Here is a 22040-nt window from a genome sequence, read left to right as displayed (position 1 = left end):
AGACAGAGAAATGATTGGAGGGACACATAGAGAGAAAGAGGCAGAGACGGCCATAGGACACACTCACACAGACGTGGAGAGAGAGACCAAGATGACCGGGAACTGTGGACCAGGTCCTACCCAGAGCTCCTGGCAAGGCTGGGCATAGGGGGCAGCTGGCAGCCTGGCTTGCTCCCCAGAATGGTTCAAGGCTTATAATCGCTATCCCTAGCTTATAACTCTTCTGGGAAGGGGGCTGTGGGCAGAGCTCCCAGACTCAGGAGATCACTCCTGAGTGACATGAGGCCCCAGGGCTCTAGCCAGGAGCTACAGTTCCTGCAGGCCCTTCCTGCCGGGGAGGAAGCACCCAGGTTCCCACTCAGGAGCATCACTCTTGCTCAGATAAGGCTCTTCTGGAAGCCCAGGTAGGGCAGGGGGAAGGTAAGGCTCAGCTGGGACAGGAGTGTGGTGCTGGGGAGCAGGCATTCCTGGCAGGGCCCTGAGGGCAGGTCTTTTCTCAGCTGCCCCTCCTTACACAGGAAAAAAAATGAGGCACCCGGGGATGTGTAGGGTGATGAAGGCCATGAAATGGTCCCCTCCCTCTGCCTGGTGGCATCCCCAGGGCCATTTTATCCATTAGAAGCTGTAGACAAAATGTCTAGGGTCCTTGAGCTTTCAGAGTCTATAAACATATTAGAGAAAAGAAAGATATTATTGGCTCAAAAATAGAGATTCCACAGGATAAAATTAGTGATTAGTCAGTTCAATTCAGTTCAATCGCTCAGTCGTGTCCGACTGGTTGCGACCCCATTGAATGCAGCACACCAAGCCTCCCTGTCCATCACCAACTCCCGGAGCTTACCCAAACTCATGTCCATTGAGTCGGTGATGCCATCCAACCATCCCATCCTCTCTTGCGCCCTTCTCCTTCTGCCCTCAATCTTTCCCAGCATCAAGGTCTTTTCAAATGTCATTTTTTCGCATCAGGTGGCCAAAGTATTGGAGTTTCAGATTCAGCATCAGTCCTTCCAATGAACACTCAGGACTGATCTTCTTCAGGTTGGACTGGTTGGATCTCCTTGCAGTCCAAGGGACTCTCAAGAGTCTTCTCCAACACCACAGTTCAAAAGCATCAATTCTTTGGCGCTCAACTTTCTTTATGGTCCAACTCTCACATCCATAAATGACTACTGGAAAAACCATAGCCTTGACTAGATGAACTTTTGTTGACAAAGTAAAGTCTCTGCTTTTTAACATGCTGTCTAGGTTGGTCATAACTTTCCTTCCAAGGAGTAAGTGTCTTTTAATTTCATGGCTGCAGTCACCATCTACAGTGATTTTGGAGCCCAAAAAAATAAAGTCAGCCACTGTTTCCACTGTTTCCCCATCTATTTGCCATGAAGTGATGGGACCTGATGCCATGATCTTAGTTTTCTGAATATTGAGCTTTAAGCGAACTTTTTCACTTTCCTCTTTTACTTTCATTAAGAGGCCATTTAGTTCTTCTTCTATTTCTGCCATAAGGGTGATATAATCTGCATATCTGAGGTTATTGATATTTCTCCCAGTAATCTTGTTTCCAGCTTGTGCTTCATCCAGCCCAGCATTTCTCATGATGTACTCTGCATAGAAGTTAAATAAGCAGGGGGACAATATACAGCCTTGACGTACTCCTTTTCCTATTTGGAACCAGTCTACTGTTCCATGTCCAGTTCTAACTGTTGCTTCCTGACCTGCATACATATTTCTCAAGAGACAAGTCAGGTGGTCTGATATTCCCATCTCTTTCAGAATTTTCCACAGTTTACTGTGATCCACACAGTCAAAGGCTTTGGCATAGTCAATAAAGCAGAAACAGATGTTTTTCTGGAACTCTCTTGCTTTTTCAGTGATCCAGAGGATGTTAGCAATTTGATCTCTGGGTTCCTCTGCCTTTTCTAAAACCAGCTTGAACGTCTGGAAGTTCACGGTTCACGTATTGCTAAAACCTGGCTTGGGGAATTTTGAGCATTACTGTGCTAGCGTGTGAGATGAGTGCAATTGTGTGGTAGTTTGAGCATTCTTTGGGATTGCCTTTCTTAGGGATTGGAATGAAAACTGACCTTTTCTAGTCCTGTGGCCACTGCTGAGTTTTCCAAATTTGCTGCCATATTGAGTGCAGCACTTTCACAGAATCATTTCTTAGGATTTGAAATAGCTCAACTGGGATTCCATCACCTCCACTAGCTTTGTTTGTAGTGATGCTTCCTAAGGCCCACTTGACTTCACAGTCCAGGATGTCTGGCTCTAGGTGAGTGATCACACCATCCTGATTAACTGGGTTGTGAAGATCTATTTTGTACAGTTCTTCTGTGTATTCTTGCCACCTCTTAATATCTTCTGCTTCTGTTAGGTCTATACCATTTCTGTCCTTTATTGAGCCCATCTTTGCATGAAGTGTTCCCTTGGTATCTCTAATTTTCTTGAAGAAATCTCTAGTCTTTCCCATTCTATTATTTTCCTCTACTTATTTGCACTGATCACTGAAGAAGGCTTTCTTATCTTTCCTTGTTGTTCTTTGGAACTCTGCATTCAAATGGGGTAAATCTTTCGTTTTCTCCTTTGCATTTCACTTCTCTTCTTTTCACAGCTATTTGTAAGGCCTCCTCAGACAGCCATTTTGCTTTTTTGCATTTCTTTTTCTTGGGGATGGTCTTGATTCCTGCCTCCTGTACAATGTCATGAACCTCCATCCATAGTTCATCAGGTACTCTGTCCATCAGATCTAGTCCCTTAAATTTATTTCTCACTTCCACTGTATAATCATAAGGTATTTGATTTTGATCATACCTGAATGGTCCAGTGGTTTCCCCCACTTTCTTCAATTTAAGTCTGAATTTGGCAATAAGGAGTTCACGATCAGAGCCACAGTCAGCTCCTGGTCTTGTTTTTGCTGACTGTATAGAGCTTCTCCATCTTTGGTTGCAAAGAATATAATTAATCTGATTTCAGTGTTGATCATACGGTGATGTCCATGTGTAGAGTTTTTTCTTGTGTTGTTGGAAGAGGTGTTTGCCATGACCAGTGTGTTCTCTTGGCAAAACACCATTAACCTTTGCCCTGCTTCATTCTGTACTCCAAGGCCAAATTTGCCTGTTACTGCAGGTGTTTCTTGACTTCCTACTTTTGCATTCCAGTCTCCTACAATAAAAACGACATCTTTTTGGGGTGATAGATCTAAAAGGTCTTGTGGGTTTTCATAGAACCGTTCAACTTCAGCTTCTTCAGTGTTACTAGTCAGGGCATAGGCTTGGGTTACCATGATATTGAATGGTTTGCCTTGGAACTGAACAGAGATCCTTCTGTTTTTGAGATTGCATCCAAGTACTGCATTTCGAACCCTTTTGTTAACTATGATGGCTACTCCATTTCTTCTAAGGGATTCCTGCCCACAGTAGTAGATATAATGGTCATCTGAGTTAAATTCACCCATTCCAGTCCATTTTAGTTCGCTGATTCCTAGAATGTCAACATTCACTCTTGCCATCTCCAGTATGCCTTGATTCATGGACCTAACATTCCAGATTCCTATGCAGTATTGCTTTTTACAGCATCAGACCTTGCTTCTATCACAAGTCACATCCACAACTGGGTGTTGTTTTTGCTTTGGCTCTGTCCCTTCATTCTTTCTGATCTGCAGTAGCATATTGGTCCACTGATGTGCAGTAGCATATTGATCACCTACAAACCTGGGGAGTTCATCTTTCAGTGTCCTATCTTTTTGCCTTTTCATACTGCTCATGGGGATCTCATGGCAAGAGTACTGAAGTGGTTTGCCATTCCCTTCTCCAGTGCACCACATTTTGTGATTAATCAAATGACTATTAAATACAACATTCTATCAGTTAGTCCCTTGCCACTCATTAGACTCTTACATCTTCTTTTCAGATTTTTGAAGTGGGACATCATACATTCTGGGCTTCCCTGGTGGCTCAGTGGTAAAGAATCTGCCTGCAATGCAGGAACTGCAGGAGACGCAGGTTCAGTCCCTGGGTCAGGAAGATCCCGTGGAGGAGGGCATGGCAACCCACTCTAGTTCTTGCCTAGAGAATCCCATGGACAGAGGAGCCTAGCGGGCTACTGTCCATAGCGAGCAAAGAGTCAGACAGGACAGAAGCGACTTGTTAGGCACACATGTGGTACATTTTAATATGTATCTAGTAAACAATGGTGCCCATGGAGGTCTGAAACTACCCAGAGGTCTCAGGGTCTCAGCCCCATGAGGATGTGTTCTGTCATTTCAAGTCACTTGGTGAGAAGCTTTACTCAAGCAGGAGAGAAGGGGACAGGCTCCTTGTATTTTCCCTCACTTTGCAATGACTGTGGCACCAAGGACTTAAGACAGGAAATAGAAAGTTCCTGTCACCTGCAATTTTGAGAGAGTGAGGCAGCAGGGAAGCCTTTGGAGCCCCATTTTTGATGTCTCTGGCCAAGGGATAAGGAGTTCAGTCCTGCCTGGAGGGCAAAAGAAACTTTAGGCTCTATCCTTCCTGAGCATGAGAAGATCCCCTGCCCACACACAGCAGAGGGGACTGGGGTTACATTTGTTACTTGGTCAGGTATTTCCCCACAGGAACCAGACTGGGGCTTGGATTGAAAGCTGAGATCCACACAGGAGAAAGCTGATGAGAGTGGAGCCCAAGAGCCTGGCTTCTGGGACAGAAGGCTCTTTAGGCAGGGCACCTAAAGGCTCTTTAGGCAGGCTCACTCTAGCCGACTGCACCCTGCACTCTCCTGCTTACTGGCCACTCAATCTCTTCCTCCTGGGTGACAGTCTCATTCCTGCTCCCCACTGTCCTGATCCTGACCCCAGTGTAGAGTCCACTACAGCACTGACCAGGCCATGGAGGCCCCTTCCTCCACTGGAGGGGAGCTCAGGTTTTGGTGGTGTCCAATTCAGGGATTTCTGATTTCAGCTCCCTCTGAGATCCTCAGGGAAGAAGGTGTTTGCTTGGGCCATAGGTAATCCCCTATCCCAGGGGCCTCCTCACACCTCCCCTGGCCCAACCTGGAATGCCCTCTCCCAGGTTGCCCACCTCAAGTGACAAGGGTCTCCAGGTCTGTGACCCACCTTCCCTTTCAAATCGCAGGACCTAAATACAACAACCAGGCTCTGGGGGCTATAAGCATTCCGACAGCTGGTGTGGCTGTCTCTAATCTGCAGCTCTGACTTTTTTCGCCCAACTCCAGAGTCCTCACTGGTTCCTACATGTGGAGTTTCATTTCAACTACTTTGTCCAGCTGCCAAAATCTTTTTTACCCTGAATTGGGTCTATCTGCCCAGGCTTCTCTCCTATAGCTCAATGAAACCTTTTACATATATTTATATTAAAAAAAAAAAATAAAGAAAGATTTACAAAGTCATTAAGAATTCTATTCACTCACTCAAAAGTCATTATTCTACTCATCAGGAAAGTGAAAAGAATACTTTTCAAGCAGTGAAAACAAATTTATTGAGTGAATAAATCAAGTTACAAAAGAATAAATACTGTGAAAGTCAGTTTTATAAATCATGGAAGCAAATAATAAAATTTTAAAGAATTGTGTTGTTATTTAAAAAAATATTTATAAAAGTAATTTAAAAAATTTTAGACCCTGAAAGGTTAACTGTGGTTATCTCCTAGTCTAAGGTAATGAGTATTTGTTTGCATGCACAATTATGAGAACAAACATATACTATATTTCACCTTTTTATAGAGTTCATGGGGTTCTCATGGCAAGAATACTAGAGTAGTGTCAACCAGTCAATCCTAAAGGAAATCAACCCTGAATACTCATTGGAAGGACTGATGCTGAAGCTCCAATACGTTGGCCACCTGATTCGAACAGCCCACTCATTGGAAAAGACCCTGCTGCTGGGAAAGACTGAAGGCAGAAGGAGAAGAGGGTGACAGAGGATGAGACGGTTGGATGGCATCACCAGTTCAATGGACATGAACTTGGAAAAACTCCAGGAGATCATGATGGACAGGGAGGCCTGGCGTGCTGCAGTCCATGGGGTCAAAAAGAGTCAGACACAACTGAGCGACAAAGCCCAGCACAGAGCAGCAAACAAGGAACTGAGGGAAAATATTTTCAATGAATGTAATAGACAAGGAATAATATCCCAAGATATATAATAAACTATAAATTAAGAAAAGATATACAATATCTCATATTCATTGAGATCTATAATATATTCTTCCCATTAACAGATGAGGAAATTGAGACTCACAGAAGTTAGGTAACTTACCCATCATCACTGAGTTAGTAAAGGGTTAGCTGAAGTTAGAATACAGAAGTCTGACACCAGGGTTGACTTCACTACTCAATACTACCAACCGTCTTATGAAAAGATGTTACATTCATCAGCAATCTGGGAATTATAAATGAAACAGAAAACCATGCCCTCCACTTCTCATGAGATAGATATCAATTTTAGAATGGTCAATATAAATGACATTATCAAGTGTTCAGTTCAGTTCAGTCACTCGGTCATGTCCAACTCTATCTGACCCCATGGACTGCAGCATGTCAGACTTCCCTATCCCTCACCTACTCCTGGAGCTTGCTCAAACTCATGTCCATCGAGTCAGTGATGCCATCCAACCATCTCATCCTCTGTAGTCCCCATCTCCTCCTGCCTTCAATCTTTCCCAGCATCAGGGTCTTTTCCAATGAGTCAGTTCTTCACAACAGGTGGCCAAAGTATTGAAGCTTCAGCTTCAGCATCAGTCCTTCCAATGAACACCCAGGACTGATCTCCTTTAGGATGGACTGGTTGGATCTCCTTGCTGTCCAAGGGACTCTCAAGAGTCTTCTCCAACACCACAGTTCAAAAGCATCAATTTTTCAGCACTCAGCTTTCTTTATAGTCCAAATCTCACATCCATACATGACTACTGGAAAAACCATAGCTTTGACTAGATGAATCTTTATTGACAAAGTAGTATCTCTCCTTTTTAATATGCTGTCTAGCTTTGTCATAGCTTTTCTTCCAAGGAGCAAGTATCTTTTAATTTCATGTCTACAGTCCATCTGCAGTGATTTTGGAGCCTAAGAAAATAAAGTCTGTCACTGTTTTCATTGTTTCCCCATCTATTTGCCATGAAGTGATGGGACCGGATGCCATGATGTTATTTTTTTGAATGTTGAGTTTTAACCGAGTTTTTTCACTCCCCTCTTTGATTTTCATCAAGAGGCTCTTCAGTTCCTCTTCCCTTTCTGCCATAAGGGTGGTGTCATCTGCATATCTGACATTTCCCCTGGCAGTTTGATTACAGCTTGTGCTTCATCCAGCCCAGCATTTCACATAATGTACTCTGCATAGAAGTTAAATAATCAGGGTGACAATATACAGCCTTGACGTACTCTTTTCCCAATTTGGAACCAGTCCATTGTTCCATGCCAGTTCTAACTGCTGCTTCTTGACCTGCATACATATTTCTCAGGAGACAGGTAAGGTAGTGTGGTATTCATATTTCTTGAAGAATTTTCCACAGTTTGTTGTGATTCACACAAAGGCTTTGGCATAGTCAATGAAGCACAAATAAATGTTTTTCTGGAACTCTCTTGTTTTTTCTATGATCCAGCAGATGTTGGCAATTTGATCTTTGGTTCCTCTGCCTTTTCTAAATCCAGCTTGAACACCTGGAAGTTCTCAATTCATGTACTGTTGAAGCCTCCCTTGCAGAATTTTGAGCACTATTTTGCCAGCATGTGAGATGAGTGCAACTGTGCAGTAGTTTGAACATTCTTTGGCATTGCCCTTTTTTGGGATTGGAATGAAAACTGACTTTTTCCAGTCCTGTGGCCACTGTTGAGCTTTCCAAATTTGCTGTCATATTGAGTGCAGCACTTTCACAGCATCATCTTTTAGAATTTGAAATAGCTCAACTGCATTTCCATCATCTCCACTAGCTTTGTTTGTAGTGATGCTTCCTAAGGCCCACTTGACTTTGGACTCTAGGTTATCTGGCTCTAGATTAGAGATCACACCATTGTGGTTATCTGGGTCATTAAGATCTTTTTGTATAGCTTTTCTGTGTATTGTTGCTACCTTTTCTTAATATCTTCTGCTTCTGTTAGATTAAAACAAGTGTTGATGAGAGGGAAAGGTGTAGATTGGCATAAATACCTAGAAGAATAGTTTAGGAGCATCCAGTAAGTTTGAAAATTCTTGGATTGTAAACTCTGCCAAGTTCACTGCTATGCATAAATCCTAGAAAAAAAATACTTACCTATGAAGAAATATCTAAATACATTTGTCACAGAATTGTTTAAATAATGAAGTGGCTCAGATGGTAAAGAATTTTTCTGCCATGCAAGAGACCCAGGTTCAATCCCTGCATCAGGAAGATCCCCTGGAGAAGGAAATGGCTACCCATTCTAATATTCTTGTGTGGAGAACTCAATGGATACAGAAGCCTGGCATGCTGCAGTCCACAGTGTCGCAGAGTCGGATACGACTGAGTGACTCACACTTTCACACTTCACATGGAGAAATGTCTAAATACATTTGTCACAGATTGTTTAAGAAGTGAAAAATTTTAAATGCACAATTGTTCCATAATAATTAGATAAAATGAAATGTGGTATATCAAAATGCTTGTTACAATATTAGTTAGACCTGTTAAGTATCCTATGGGAGATATCAGAAACATGATGCTGAGTTAAATTTTTCAGAACAGAACTGATATCTTGATACCATTATCAAATTTCAAGTTCATACAAAAACAATTGTATGTATTGATTATGGATACACTTGTATGTATGCTAAAGGTTTAAAACACACTAAGTAGACTTCAATTTAATGATAGCAGTTCCTTCAGAGGAGCTGAGTTCAAGAGCACTTCAGCTTTATTTGTAACTATTTAGTCTCGTGTTTTTTGTTTTTTGTTTGTTTGTTTGTTTTTGTTTTTTAGAAAAGGTTTATTTTCCATTTTGGTGGAAGTCTGTTGAAGAACAGCTTACGACCACTCAGTGGTGGTTACTACCCATTCAGTGGCCTGAGCGGTGGGAGCTGCAGACCAGTCTTCAGTGGAAGGCTGAGCACTCCGGTCTTCCGTGGGGAACTGCTGAATCGGCACGGAAGGCACTTGCATGCCCTCGGACCAGTCTGCCACCTCGGGCTGAGTGGCGGTGAACTCTGGGGCTGGAGCAGTCCATTCTCCCTGAAACTCCTCGTTGGTCACAGCCTTCTCAGCTGCTGCCTGCTCTTCTTTCTCAATCTCTTCAGGATCTCTGTAGAAGTAGAGACCCGGCATGACCTCCCATGGGTGTTCTCTGGAGATGGTGCCACGCATGCGCAGAACTTCCCGAGCGAGCATCCACATCAGACCCACTGAGTGTGCTCCCTTTTTAGGATCTCAGAGCAGGATACATCAACTGAGAAAACAGAAAAGTCAAGTACTGCCTGAAGAGTTAGGAATACTGAAGAGAAAAAAAGCTATTTTTAAATGTTTTCATCTCTCCTTAAATAAGCTCTCATTCCTTAAAAATCATAGTTTTGTAGCAAGTATTACTATCCAACTCCACTCATTGGGTCAGAGACCCTTGTGGTATTAGCGAAACACTTGCCCCTCGTGTAGTACACTACCTACACTTGTGAGTCCATGGGCCAGCAGCCTCAACTCCAAGCTCTAACAATGTGCAGTAGTCTCGTTTTTAATAAAAGGAAAAGAAAGACTCAGACTAAATATGGCAAAATATTGATGTCTTTATTTTTTTTTTTACTTTTATTTTTTATTATTTTTCCACTTGTTTTTATTAGTTGGAGGCTAATTACTTTACAATATTGTAGTGGTTTTTGTCATACATTGACATGAATCAGCCATGGATTTACGTGTATTCCCCCTCCAGATCCCCCCTCCCACCTCCCTCTCCATTCAGTCCCTCTGGGTCTTTATTTTGGATGTGAGAAAATGGTATCTTTGCTTTATTTTTTTCCATAATTTCTTTCTGCATATTTCTGACTCCATCTGACTCTCTGGTTATATACATATAAATAAACAGAGAGATTCATGCAGATAGACAGTCATACAATTGTATTTTTTTTTGTGAAATACACTTTTTTTCCTGGGGGAAAAAAAAAAGAAGTGAGATTTAGAATGTAAAACCTGGGACTTCCCTGGGAATCCAATGTTTAAGACTTTGCCTTCAGATGCAGAGGATATGGATCCAATACCTGGTTTGGGAGCAAAGATCTACGTAAAGTGAAAATGAAAGTGAAGTCGCTCAGTTATGTCCAACTCTTTGCGACCCCGTGGACTGTAGTCCACCAGGCTCCTCCATCTATGGGATTCTCCAGGCAAGAATACTGGACTAGGTTGCTGTTTCCTTCTCCAGGGGATCTTCCTGACCCTGGGATCGAACCCAGGTTTCCCGCATTTCAGGCAGACGTTTTAACCTCTGAGCCACCAGCTTGTGGTTAAACAACCAAAACATATAACAGAAGCAATAATGAAACAAATTCAATAAAGACTTTTAAAAAATGTTCACATTAAAAAATCTTTAAATAATAAATAAAATGTAAAACCAGGTAAGAGACAGTTTCACAAGCTGAGTTCAGACCAGGTTATTAGTCATATTTTCCCAGAGATATGTCTAAAATAATTCTAACTTACATTTTATAGCACTAAGTGCAAAAAACAATGCTAATATTACTGTGAGTGCTTGTTAGACAGTAATGAAAGACTGTTCCTGCATAATCTGTCTACTCTTTGTGTCATCTTCATCCCCCAACACTTTATACTGTAGAAAACGTGTATGTATGTTAAACATTTGACTGTGATTGTATTGAACTAATATAAAACTGATATAAATAGGAGAAAACCCGGGGAAAACAATAAAGTAATGGCCTTGAACCATATGGACATAGTCCTTGTAAAAGAAAGACTTTGCTTTCAGTACTCAACTAATTTGTTGGGTGGTAGCAGCTGAAAATGGGGAGAACTTCAGTGTATGAGTGGCCTCACCCTTTCTGCGTATCTCATAGACATAGAAAGGTTCAAGTTGGTCAGAACTGATGTACTTTAATGATACCTTATGAGGCCCATCAAGTCTGCCCATGATTCTGGACAACTCTGAAACACCCTGGGTTATCGAGCTGTCCCTTTGTGGCCAAGCACTTTCAGAAAGGCCCTCTTTACATTCTTGTTCTGGAGACTGTAAATGATGGGGTTGAGGAAGGCAGAGACAGCATTGTAGAAAAGGGCCAGCTTCTTGTCCCTCTCTGGGTCCTACCAGGACCCAGGCCTCATGTACATGATCATGACTGGCCCATAGAACATGGCCCATAGAACACAGTGATATGGGAAGTAGACATGGAGAAATACTGGAGTCTCCCCTGGGATGAACAGATTCTTAAGATGGAGGCAAAGATGTGAACATACGAGGCCAGGATGAAGGTGAGTGGGACCAAAAGTGCCTCCAACATACTCTGCTTGAGGTGGGCCATGGGGGTGACAGGTCAGGGCCACCCAAACCTCTCATCTGCGGCCTCTCCCTCAGCTTTTCTAACACCCTCCCCCCAAGCTGGATTTCAGACTTTCCAGGGTCCTGTGTTGTTTCTGCGGCCCCTTCCTGAGCTGCAAGTTGGTAGAGGCTGAGTGAGGAATAGAGAATCCTGATTCTCAGTCTGGATGTCCTTCCCCCGTGGATTCCTTCACACTCAGGATAACTCCTGAGAGAGTCTTCCCTTGTTTCTGAGTTACAACAGTGATCGTATTCATCCAGGAATGTTCGTAGACATAGGAAGGCTGAAAGAAGAAAATAATTAGCCTCTAGTTCCTTCCACATGACAAAGAAAATTTTAGTTTATGGAAGTTTCTCTCTAATTTTTTCCTATCCTTAAATGATAATGGATATTTTTCTCACCTCAATGATTATCATGCTTTACATACAATTTTATCATGGCAGACACTTGTTGAATGACTATCCATTTCCCCCTTCTTTGCTGAGAGAACCATCCTCTTGCTGACAACCCTTGTTAAGTGCAGTGAACACATCATGGAAAGTCCAAGCCTAGATGGCAGCTCATTTTTCCTTTCCCAGAATTCCTCTGTGAGAGCATTCAGATAACCTGGTCCTTTCCAGCAAGACTCGAGAGGAACTCAGCTGAGGAAGGTTAGTGAAATGTTTACTTCTCTTTAAAAAGGAACAGAGTGACTGTGATACAAACCCGTTCCCTCAAACTTCCTTTCTTTCACCACAAATGAGATGTCATATCCGGAAATGGGCACCTGACTTGCTACCATGAGGAAAAGGCTCAGAGAACCACAGGGGTCCTCTCACTAACATTATCCATCTGTGAACTAATACATGACACTATTTACCTCAAGACTTGTTATGTGAAGAAATGAATTCTTGTATATCTAAACCACTGTTAGCTGAGTTTCCTAGTGTTTGAGGGAAATTCTAATGAATTAAGTGTTCTGCCTATGAAAAAATGAACATTGTGTGGCAAGTATTTTACCCTGATCTCAGGCATTCAGCCACCAGAACTGTGAGAAATAAATGCTTGTTATCTAAACCACTCAGTCTGTGGGATTCTATTATAGCAGCTTGAGCTGACCAAGACAGAGGTCAAGGTGGCTAGAATTCAGAGCAGAGCAATGGAGAGGAAAGCTGCACAGAGAGTGAACCCAGGAGTCTTCAGAAGGTCCCCTCCTGTCTTTAGATGAGGGCTGATCAGTTCATGCATATGAGGTAACCCCAGAGGAGGAGGGGATGCTAAAAGATTAATAAGGGAATATCATGAACAACTTTATCCCCAAATTAGATAACTTTAATAAAATGAATAAATTTGTTGAAAGATGATAACTGCCAAAGCTCATCTGTAAAGAAATAGGTAACCGGAATAGTCATAGATATAGTTTTTTTAATTGAATGTGGAGTTAAAACCTTTTCACAGATAAAACTCTAGACCTAGATGGATTTACGTGTGAATTCTACCAGTCCTTTAAAGAAGAAATACTGCTACTGAACCAAACTTGAGACTACTTGCCTGGGCAGTAAACAAAATCTACTGACACTGGGTTGTGGTGACACAAAGTACAGTGTTTATTGCAGGGGCCAAGCAAGGGGTCCAGGCAGCTAGTGCTTAAAAGAGCTGAACTCCCTGATAGTTTTCAGGGAAGCATTTTTAAAGACAGGGTGAGTGAGAAGGGTTGTAGAGTGCATGATCACCTCGTGGATGTTCTTCAATTTGGCTCCTGGTGAGATAATGGGAGTCCACATCATCAACCTTCTGGTTCCAAACCATCTGAGATCTTCTTACTTGTGGGAAGCACACAGATAACTTCTTACACCTGGTGGGGTTTTCAGTATCTGCAAAATAGCTCAAAGGACATGGCTCAGAAAACGAGCTATAGTCCTTCAGAAGGAACTAAAGTCTTAACATTGTGTAGGCTAAACTATTACTATTTTGTCTTGCTTGACTTTTCTCCTTTGCTTTTGCATTTTCTTACTTCTCTGGTTAAATTCATTCTTTGAAACTCAAGGAAGGCCTAGGAAGCTAAAGTTGTGCTACAAACAAGAAGCAGATGGAGGACGTGGAAGGGTGGGAGGGTCTGTCCCAGGAAGGTCCAGTAGCATCCTGCTTAGTTGTAATACTTCCAAGTCTGCACTAACTCTTCTAGAAAATTTAAGGGTGAGGAACTTACTCACAATGTATTCTATGAGGCCAGCATCTCTCTGATATGGGAATAAAGATAGTACAAGAAAAGTAAAAACAGACCCATATCTGGTCTGCCATAGATGCAAAAATTCTTTTTTTCTAAATTTATTTTTTAATTGGAGGAAAATTGCTTTACAATGTTGTGTTGGTTTTTCTGTGTAACAGTGTAAATCAGCTATATGTTTACATATATCCCCTCCCTGTTGAGCCTCCCTCCCCTTCTTTTCGAACTTCCCTGGAGGCTCAGATGGTAAAGAATCTGCCTGTAATGTGGGAGACCTGGATTCAATCCCTGGGTTGGGAAGATCCCCTGGAGGAAGGTATGGCAACACATTCTACTATTCTTCCTTGGAGAATCCCCAGAGACAGAGGAACCTGGCTTCATCCCCTTCTTTCATCCCATCCATCTAGATCATCACAGAGTGCCATGCTGAGCTCCCAGTTTTATTCAGTGACTTCTCACCAGTTATCTATTTTACACACGGTAGTGTAAAGATATCAAGGCTACTTTCTCCATTTACCCCACTCTCTCCTTCCTCCACTGTGTCCATAAGTCTGTTCTCTACATCACCATCCCCATTCCTTCCCTGCAAATAGATTCATCAATACCATTTTTCTAACAAAATTTTAGTAACTTGGTCAACGCACCATGGCCAACTCTTAAGTGAAGAGAAACTAAATTGAGAGGCAGAGAAGGGTACTGGGGTGAAAACAGGCTTCAGAGGGGTGCAGGTCTGGTTCCAGCCCCATCTGGACCACTTCCCAGCTGTGTGTCCTCGGAGGAATGGTGATGATGTTGATCAGGATGCTCTCTCCCATTTCTTAAGCACATGCTAGGTTTATGGTGTCAGATGCTTAAACACGTCCTCTCTCTTAATCCTCAGATTGATCATGTGAAGCTCATATTATGCAAATCATAAATATCCAAATATTTAAGAAACTGAGGCATCTGTGTGTGTGTGTGTGTGTGTGTGTGTGTGTGTGTGTGTGTGTGTGTGTTAGTCACTCTGTTGTGTACAACTCTTTGCGACCCATGGACTGTAGCCCGTCAGGCTCCTCTGTCCACGGAATTCTCCAGGCAAGAATACTGGGATCTTCCTAACCCAGGGATCTAACCCTGGTCTCCAGCATTGCAGGCAGATTCTTTACTGTCTGAACCATCAGGTAAACTGAGGCCCATAAAGGTTAAGTAACGTGCCTGGGTTTCTAGAAATGATCAAATGGGGATTCAAACCCAGATCAGGATTCAGCGAGACAACACTAAACAGTTGGCATAGCACTCCCTGGCACGTTAGACAAACTTCCTTACCTGCTTATGTATTTAAGAAGGTGCAGTCCTTTCTTTGAACATTGACTATCTGCTTGAGATCCCAAGAATGCCAGATAAAGAGGTCCACCATCTTTAAGGGGGGAAGAAAATTACCACCACACAGGCACTGTCCCCTCCCACTAGCTTGAGAAAGGTGTGGCCTGGGTCAGGGTCCGCTCCTGTGAATTCAAGCCCTTGCTACAGGGGGTCTGGGTGTCCCACCAGAGAACTACACTAACCTGTATACTGCTCACGTTTTGCTGTCAGTATAAGACATTCCACTGACTGACCCGCTTCTGTGCTGAGCATCATACAGGCACCTTCTCACCTCTCACAGCACTGATTTCTACTGAGACTCAGGAAGGGAAAGTGATTGGCACACGGTCATGTGGCTGGGAAGCAGTGGAGTTAGCATTCAACCACCAATCTCTCTGGTCTTTTGCTTTCTGTGCTGCACAAGAAAGATTGGCTCTTTGCCTTCTGGGGTTTCAGAACCTAAGTCCAGAAAAGGGAATGAGGTAGGGAACAAATCGCCAAGAGGGAAAATATATCAAGATTGATGACTATATTTTGGAAATTGTAAGTAATGTCCCTGTGAACAATGGGGTGAGTGTATCTTTTTGAACTAGTGTTTTTGATCTTTTTCAGGTATAATTTGAAGCCAGAAAATGTGATGTCTCCAGTTTTGTTCTTTTTTCTCAATATTCCTTTGGCAACTCAGGGTCTTTTGTGATTCCATATAAATTTTTAGATTTAAAATTAAATTTAAAATTTTGTTTAAAATTTATGACTATATTACCTAACATTTACTGCATGTTCCCTGGATAGGGCCACCCCATATCAGGTGTCTACCAGGTTCATGGCCTCCTAATCTAGGAAATCATACAATGTGCAAACTCAGACACATTTTGAGAGTGAAAGGGAGGATTTAAACTACTTACAGGAATTAATTGATCTATAATAGGCATAAACCATAACTGTCCCATGAAAACTAGGGTATGAGATCAAACTACCCAATTCCATCCTTGGCTAGCCTACTGTCTTCCCACAGTTGGGACCAAGCACGATGGCTGATGAGTTTGAGCAAGCTCCGGGAGTTGGTGGTGGACAGGGAAGACTGGCGAGCTACAGTCCATGGGGTCGCAAAGAGTTGGACACAAACGAGTGACTGAACTGAACTGAACTGACCTATGGCTGATACTTGTTAGCCCTAAAATTCATGTTCCCTGGATGAATGTGCTATTTCTCTGGGGACCTAAGCATTCTGGCCCTTTACTCTGAGAAAACATCCAGGCAGCTCAGCTGCTGGCTTATCCAACTTCATGTTCCAGTTACATGGATACTAACAGGGCATTTTTTTGTCTTTGCCTTGGGAACCAGTCCTTTAACATGACACTCTCTTTCCAGGACCCCTCCCATACCAGGATTTATCCAGTTCTGTGCTCAGTTCCCATGCAGTGGCTCAGGCCAATCTCTGCAGACAGATACCCTTTTACCACTAAGTGTCACTTGACCTGGATTCATCACTGACCTCTACCAAGGTAAAAGTATTGCCCATTGGCCTTAAGTCTTCCAGCGCCCTTTCACCCTCATCACCACACCCTTCAGAATTTGAATTCTACTTTGCAGGACTAGACTGTCTCTAACAGTGGATCACTGCCTCCCACTCACGAAATAGGCTCCTTTCCAGTGAGCCTGCTGTCCTGCAGCAGTTAATGAAGTCAAGCCAGTCTGCTGTCTTTTTCTCCCAGAACTTTGTTGAGGAAGGTGTCCTTCCAGTGGGTCTGAGGAAGTCTGTGCACCTGTCCTGGCTTCTGACCACCTGATTCCTACACTCAGCCTTGCAGACACTCTACAGTCTGACTGTACATACCCTATAAATCAGTCCTACACTTTGGCCATAGACAGTCTACAGTGGAATGACATGGAATCTAGCAGATCCAGGTTCAAATTCCAACTACACAATTTATTTGCTATGTGGTGTGAATAAGTCCCTTAATTCTCTTAAACTCTCTGTGCCTCCTGACCTATCAAATAGCTTATGTACCTTCTTGTGAGGATTAATTATATGTAGTGCCCGGTGTAGCATCTTATAAGAGTAAGTGTTCAATAGTACATGGTTGTCACTATAGTCAGGTTTGATAACATTTTTACTGCAGTGAGGAGTGTGGCCTTGGATAATAGTAGGTTTCAATAAATGAAATTTATGAGATCACTAATAAGTATTAGCAGCATTTATGTTGTCTATATCCAAGCCTCAGTTTTATCTCTGTTCCATAAGTGGCCTTGGATAAGATGAATATGGATTTAAAAGGCAAACAAAATTGCTCAGAAGGAAACAAAGCACACAGTTTTAGTACTGTCACTGTGTCACACAGGGATGTAGCCACTCAACCGTAAGACTCCTCCCTCCTCGAAGTCTCAGTGGGAAGGAATTTCAGTCCCTACACGGAGATTTTGGAAGGATGCCCGGCTCACTAACTCCAGAAGTTGAGCCCAAAATGCCTTGGGGGCATTAAGCTTCCTGCCTGTGCCTTTCACCCAGCCCAGCGGCTCTTGCTGCATTTACCAGCATGGGCAGGAGATCTTCAGGGCTTTCAGGGACAGGAAATCTCTTCTCCAACTCCATGCTGATGTGAAGGAAGCCCCTGGGCCTGCCTGCTAGAATCCCCTCCCTCCAGGGATGCTATACATTTGACACTTAATAATGGCACAGATCTCCCCAGTAGGACCACCATGCAAAGGGGAAGGGGAGACTGCCTTCCACTGCACCACCGAGACCAAGAGACACCAGGAGAAGGCTGCTGCAGGGGTGAAGGGGGTGAAGGATAGTGCACTGTGCACTCGTAAGTAGGACTGAGGGATGAGCTAGGTGAATTTCCTTCTTAGGGCACCTCCAAGAATGGACAAGGGATCACCCTAGTCTTCTCTGCCCCACTCCCCGGGGGAGGGAGAGGGGTTTCTTGCCCTCATAAATAGAAGTAGAATCTCTAGCACAACTTCATGGCCATTTTCAAACTCAAACAGTGGCCCTCAGGAGCACCACCTACCCCCATTCCCTAAATGGGTCCTGGGGCACTCTGGTGGACCCCTGACAAAGGATCCTCTTTCTTCTTTTTCTAAAAAAAAATATGTTTTTATTTATTTGACTGCACCAGGACTTAGTTGCAGCATGTGGGATCTAGTTCCCCAACCAGGGACCAAACTTGGGCCCCTTTCATTAGGTGTGAGGAGTCTTAGCCATGAGACCACCAGGGAAGTCCCTCTTCTTTTTTTCTTGTCTACTGGAGGAGCAGAGACTGAGAAGGATAAGTGAAGGGTTGGCAGGAGGAGAGGAGGGCAGAAATTAAAAACGGAGCTCTCATAGTTCAAAGGACTGATGTAATTGTTCCTTCATGTGTGCCTTTGAGGGAGGCAGCAGAGAGAGCAGTGGCTAAGAGCCTGGCAAGCTGTGCACCCAGAGAATCTAGTATAAGGCCTGGGACCACCACTCATTAGCTTGGAGGAAGGCAGAGCAGAGTCTGGTCTTAAAGCAGAGAAAACTAGTCCTGGAACAGGGCTCCAGAAGAAATCTGTTGATCCCACTTAAATACTGTAGAGAGATAGATCTAATGGACACAGCCTCTGCAGGTAGCCTGCCTGGGAAGACAATACACAAACCCCACAAGGCTGACTGGTTAGGTGAGGAGGAGGGAACCCCAAACTGGGCTTTGAGGGCTGGTGGGATGTGAGGAGGAAGAAGGGATGTCTCCCATGGGAGACATTCCAACAGATAAACAGCTCAAGGAAAGAATGGTGAGATTTGCATGGCATATGTGGTAGGTGCTGAGAAAGCCAGGTAGCTTGGAGGATCTTTTGGTCAGAGAGGAGGGGCCCCCAAGATGTTTAGATGAGGATGTTTTGGTGATCATGCTGTTAGCATCATGGCTTAGAACTCTCATTGAGTCATAGAAAATCCTATAGACTTGAAAACTGGTCAGAACTAAAAGAGAAATGTCTTAGTATAGTCTAAGAAGGCATGAGAATGGGCATGAGAGATGAAGCAGTATCAGCTGGTGGGTGGAGCAGGAAGGCAGGCTAGTTAGGGGCTCCTGAGAAAGCCCAGATCCAGATGTGGACTAGTGAGAAGGAGGATGTTAGCCTCTCCCCATTCTCATCCCTCATCCTTCTGGCTTTAGAGTTTGCTGTTTGCACAGCTGACAAATCCTTGTCTCTTGAATGTGACCCCTCTCAAAGTCCAAGATGCTGAGCTTCCCTAGTTCTCTTCTCTTCATAAACATTCCTGACCTGAATAATTTTCCTTCTTCTTCCAGTTACTGGTGTTTCCTAAAGCTCAGCAGAAAAAATATCACACTATCTTCTTTTGCTCATAGCCTCAGACAACTTCTTCATCCCTCACCCTTCACCAGAATTTTGCAGCAAGCAGTCCTCATAGTCTTGTTTTCAGTGCTGTCCTCTGGAACTTAGATGCTTGAAAATGTCACGATGGCTCCTCAATTCTCCCTCCATTCCTACTTCCACTAAGCCTCCCTTACATAAATTGCTACCATTTATTGAGCACTTTCAATGGACCAGATGGATTTCACACAAACTCCATTCTGGAGGAGGTATTACAGATAAAGCACAAGGGACCCTGAGAGGCTAAGTGACTTAGGAGTGGTTAAAGAGGATAGGAGATGAAGGTGTGTTGACACCTGAATCTATGCTCTCTTCTCATGTCTCCAACTCCTGGAAGGAATCTCCTGCTAACACAACCCTGTTCAGCTGACTGCTCGGCCCAGTCCTCCCCTTGGTTCTTATGACACTGATGCAATCACAGGTCTCCAGCCAGGTGTTCCTTGGACCAAAGAATAGCAGACCCAGAAGAGTCCCTTGGAGTCGTCAAGACCAACAGAGTTACCCAAAATCACACAGCAAATTAGGTGCAGATTAAGGACCAGCCCCACTCTTCTGATTTCCAGAGTCCTCCCACTTACATCAACACTTTTACTTGTCTAGTGTTGGTATTTTGCAAAATTTATTGGCATGGGGTATCTCATAAGCTTTTTTCTATTACCCTGTGCCATGAATGCTTCATTTATAACAGATGGGGATACTGAAGATGGGGTGAAGGACTTGCCCAAATTCACACAGATGGGTTATTGACAGCCTTTGGACATTTAGGAAGAGCTGAATTTAAAATGTTATCATAGGGTGGTAATTATAAGGATTCGACAGAAAATCCCACAGATATCCAATCACAGGCCTCAGGGCAAGTTAGGAATCAAAACCATGCTTTCCATTTCTCAGGGCTGTGAGGTCTCTGCTCTCTCCTTCCTAGCATGTCGGCTCTCATCTCTCTAAGACCTCCACTGTTCTCTACAACTCCAGCTCCCCTGTGACTTCAGGTTGCCAGCACAGCAGCTCTGGGTTGACTGTACCTCAAGCACCAACAGCCCAGTGACACAGACTTTCAGTGTCATCATTTAAAATTTTCAGCAGAGAATTGTTCTCCAGACCAAGACAAGCATGTGTGCTTGGAAGCATTCAGCAGTGATCAGAGGCTGACTGGGTTCCCCTGCTTCAGACATAGCTACCTAAAGCCTTGCCCTCTAGAGGTGAAGGTGGGTTCCAGGGAAGGACCTGTGAGCACTCAGGCGTCTTATATTCTGTTACAGGCATGAATCCAGATCTTCCGATGGCTCTCCCAGTTCAGGAGCTGCCCTAGTTTACTACACCTTTTCACCCAACTCAACAAAGATTTGACTGAATCTCAAGCTACTGTGCAAGGGGCTGCATGTGGCTCTGGTTCAGTCAGCTGTGTCCTCCCTCCCCCAAGGCTGAGGACAGAACAGACTGGTCTTTATCTCCTAATAGGCAGACCACCATGCACAGCCTTGGCAAGGAGAACCACAGCTCTGTCTCTGAGTTCATCCTCCTTGGCTTCTCCAGTGAGTCTCAGGTCAGAATGGCTCTGTTCATATTCTTCCTTCTTCTCTACTTTATCACTATTTTGGGCAATGGACTCATCATCACCCTGATCTACTTGGATACACACCTCCACACACCTATGTACTTCTTTCTCAGCATCCTCTCCCTGGTAGACATGAGCTATGTCACCACCACTGTGCCCCAGATGTTGGTTAATCTGGTATATCCAGGGAGGACCATTTCCTGGGGAGCTTGTGCAGCCCAGATGTTCATTTTCTTGATCCTGGGCATTGCTGAGTGTGTCCTCTATGCCATTATGGCCTATGACAGGTATATAGCCATCTGCTTCCCCCTTCACTATACTATACTGATGAGTCATCCTATTTGTATCAAGATGGTCACAGTCTGTTGGTTCATTAGCGTAGCTGGGGCCCTGATCTATACTGTCTTCACCATGCATCTGCCTTATTGTGGCCCCCACAAGATAAACCACTTCTTCTGTGAGGTCCCTGCTGTCCTGAAGTTGGCTTGTGCAGACACCTCCCTCAATGACCAGTTGGACTTCATCTTGGGTTTCATCTTGCTTTTGATACCACTTTCCTTCATCCTGGTCTCTTATGTTCGCATCTTTGTCTCCATCTTAAGCATCCGCTCACCCCAGGGGAGACTCAAGTCCTTCTCCACATGTGCTTCCCACATCACTGTGGTGACCATGTTCTATGGGCCAGCCATGATCATGTACATGAGGCCTGGGTCCTGGTATGATCCAGAGAGGGACAAGAAGCTGGCCCTTTTCTACAATGTTGTCTCTGCCTTCCTCAACCCCATCATCTACAGTCTCCGGAACAAAGATGTAAAGAGGGCCTTTCTGAAAGTACTTGGCCAGAGAGGGACAGCTCAATGACCCAGGGTGTTTCAGAGTTGTCCAGAATCATGGGCCGACTTGATGAGGCTCATGTGGTATCATGAAAGTACATCAGGTTCTGGCCAGCATTTCTGGCCAGAAATTTTGAGTTACCCAAAAAAGGTGAGGTCACCCTGAACTTCTCCTCACTGGTTGGAAAAATTTCAGTTGCTACTGCCCACAGACTCAGTCAAGGATTTAAGATGAAGGATTTGATTTACAATAAGTATGTCCTTATGGTC

General features: G+C 43.7%; 1 protein-coding gene and 1 non-coding gene across 2 annotated transcripts; one reads left to right on the top strand and one right to left on the bottom strand.

The window, feature by feature from the left end:
- Window positions 1-9503: 9503 nt before the first annotated feature.
- Window positions 9504-9653, bottom strand: LOC136156386 (small nucleolar RNA SNORA62/SNORA6 family). Its single transcript, XR_010660951.1, has one exon. It is a non-coding gene; the product is annotated as a small nucleolar RNA SNORA62/SNORA6 family (small nucleolar RNA).
- Window positions 9654-20850: 11197 nt separating this feature from the next.
- LOC136164556 (olfactory receptor 2G3-like) lies at window positions 20851-21798 on the top strand. Its single transcript, XM_065929677.1, has one exon. The coding sequence runs from the start codon at window positions 20851-20853 to the stop codon at window positions 21796-21798; it is 948 nt and encodes a 315-aa protein (XP_065785749.1).
- Window positions 21799-22040: the final 242 nt, after the last annotated feature.

Source organism: Muntiacus reevesi, chromosome 1 (assembly GCF_963930625.1).
Source record: "Muntiacus reevesi chromosome 1, mMunRee1.1, whole genome shotgun sequence".
Classification (NCBI taxonomy): domain Eukaryota; kingdom Metazoa; phylum Chordata; class Mammalia; order Artiodactyla; family Cervidae; genus Muntiacus; species Muntiacus reevesi.
The sequence above is the reverse complement of the archived record's forward strand: the minus strand, read 5'-3'. Positions and strand labels throughout refer to the sequence as shown.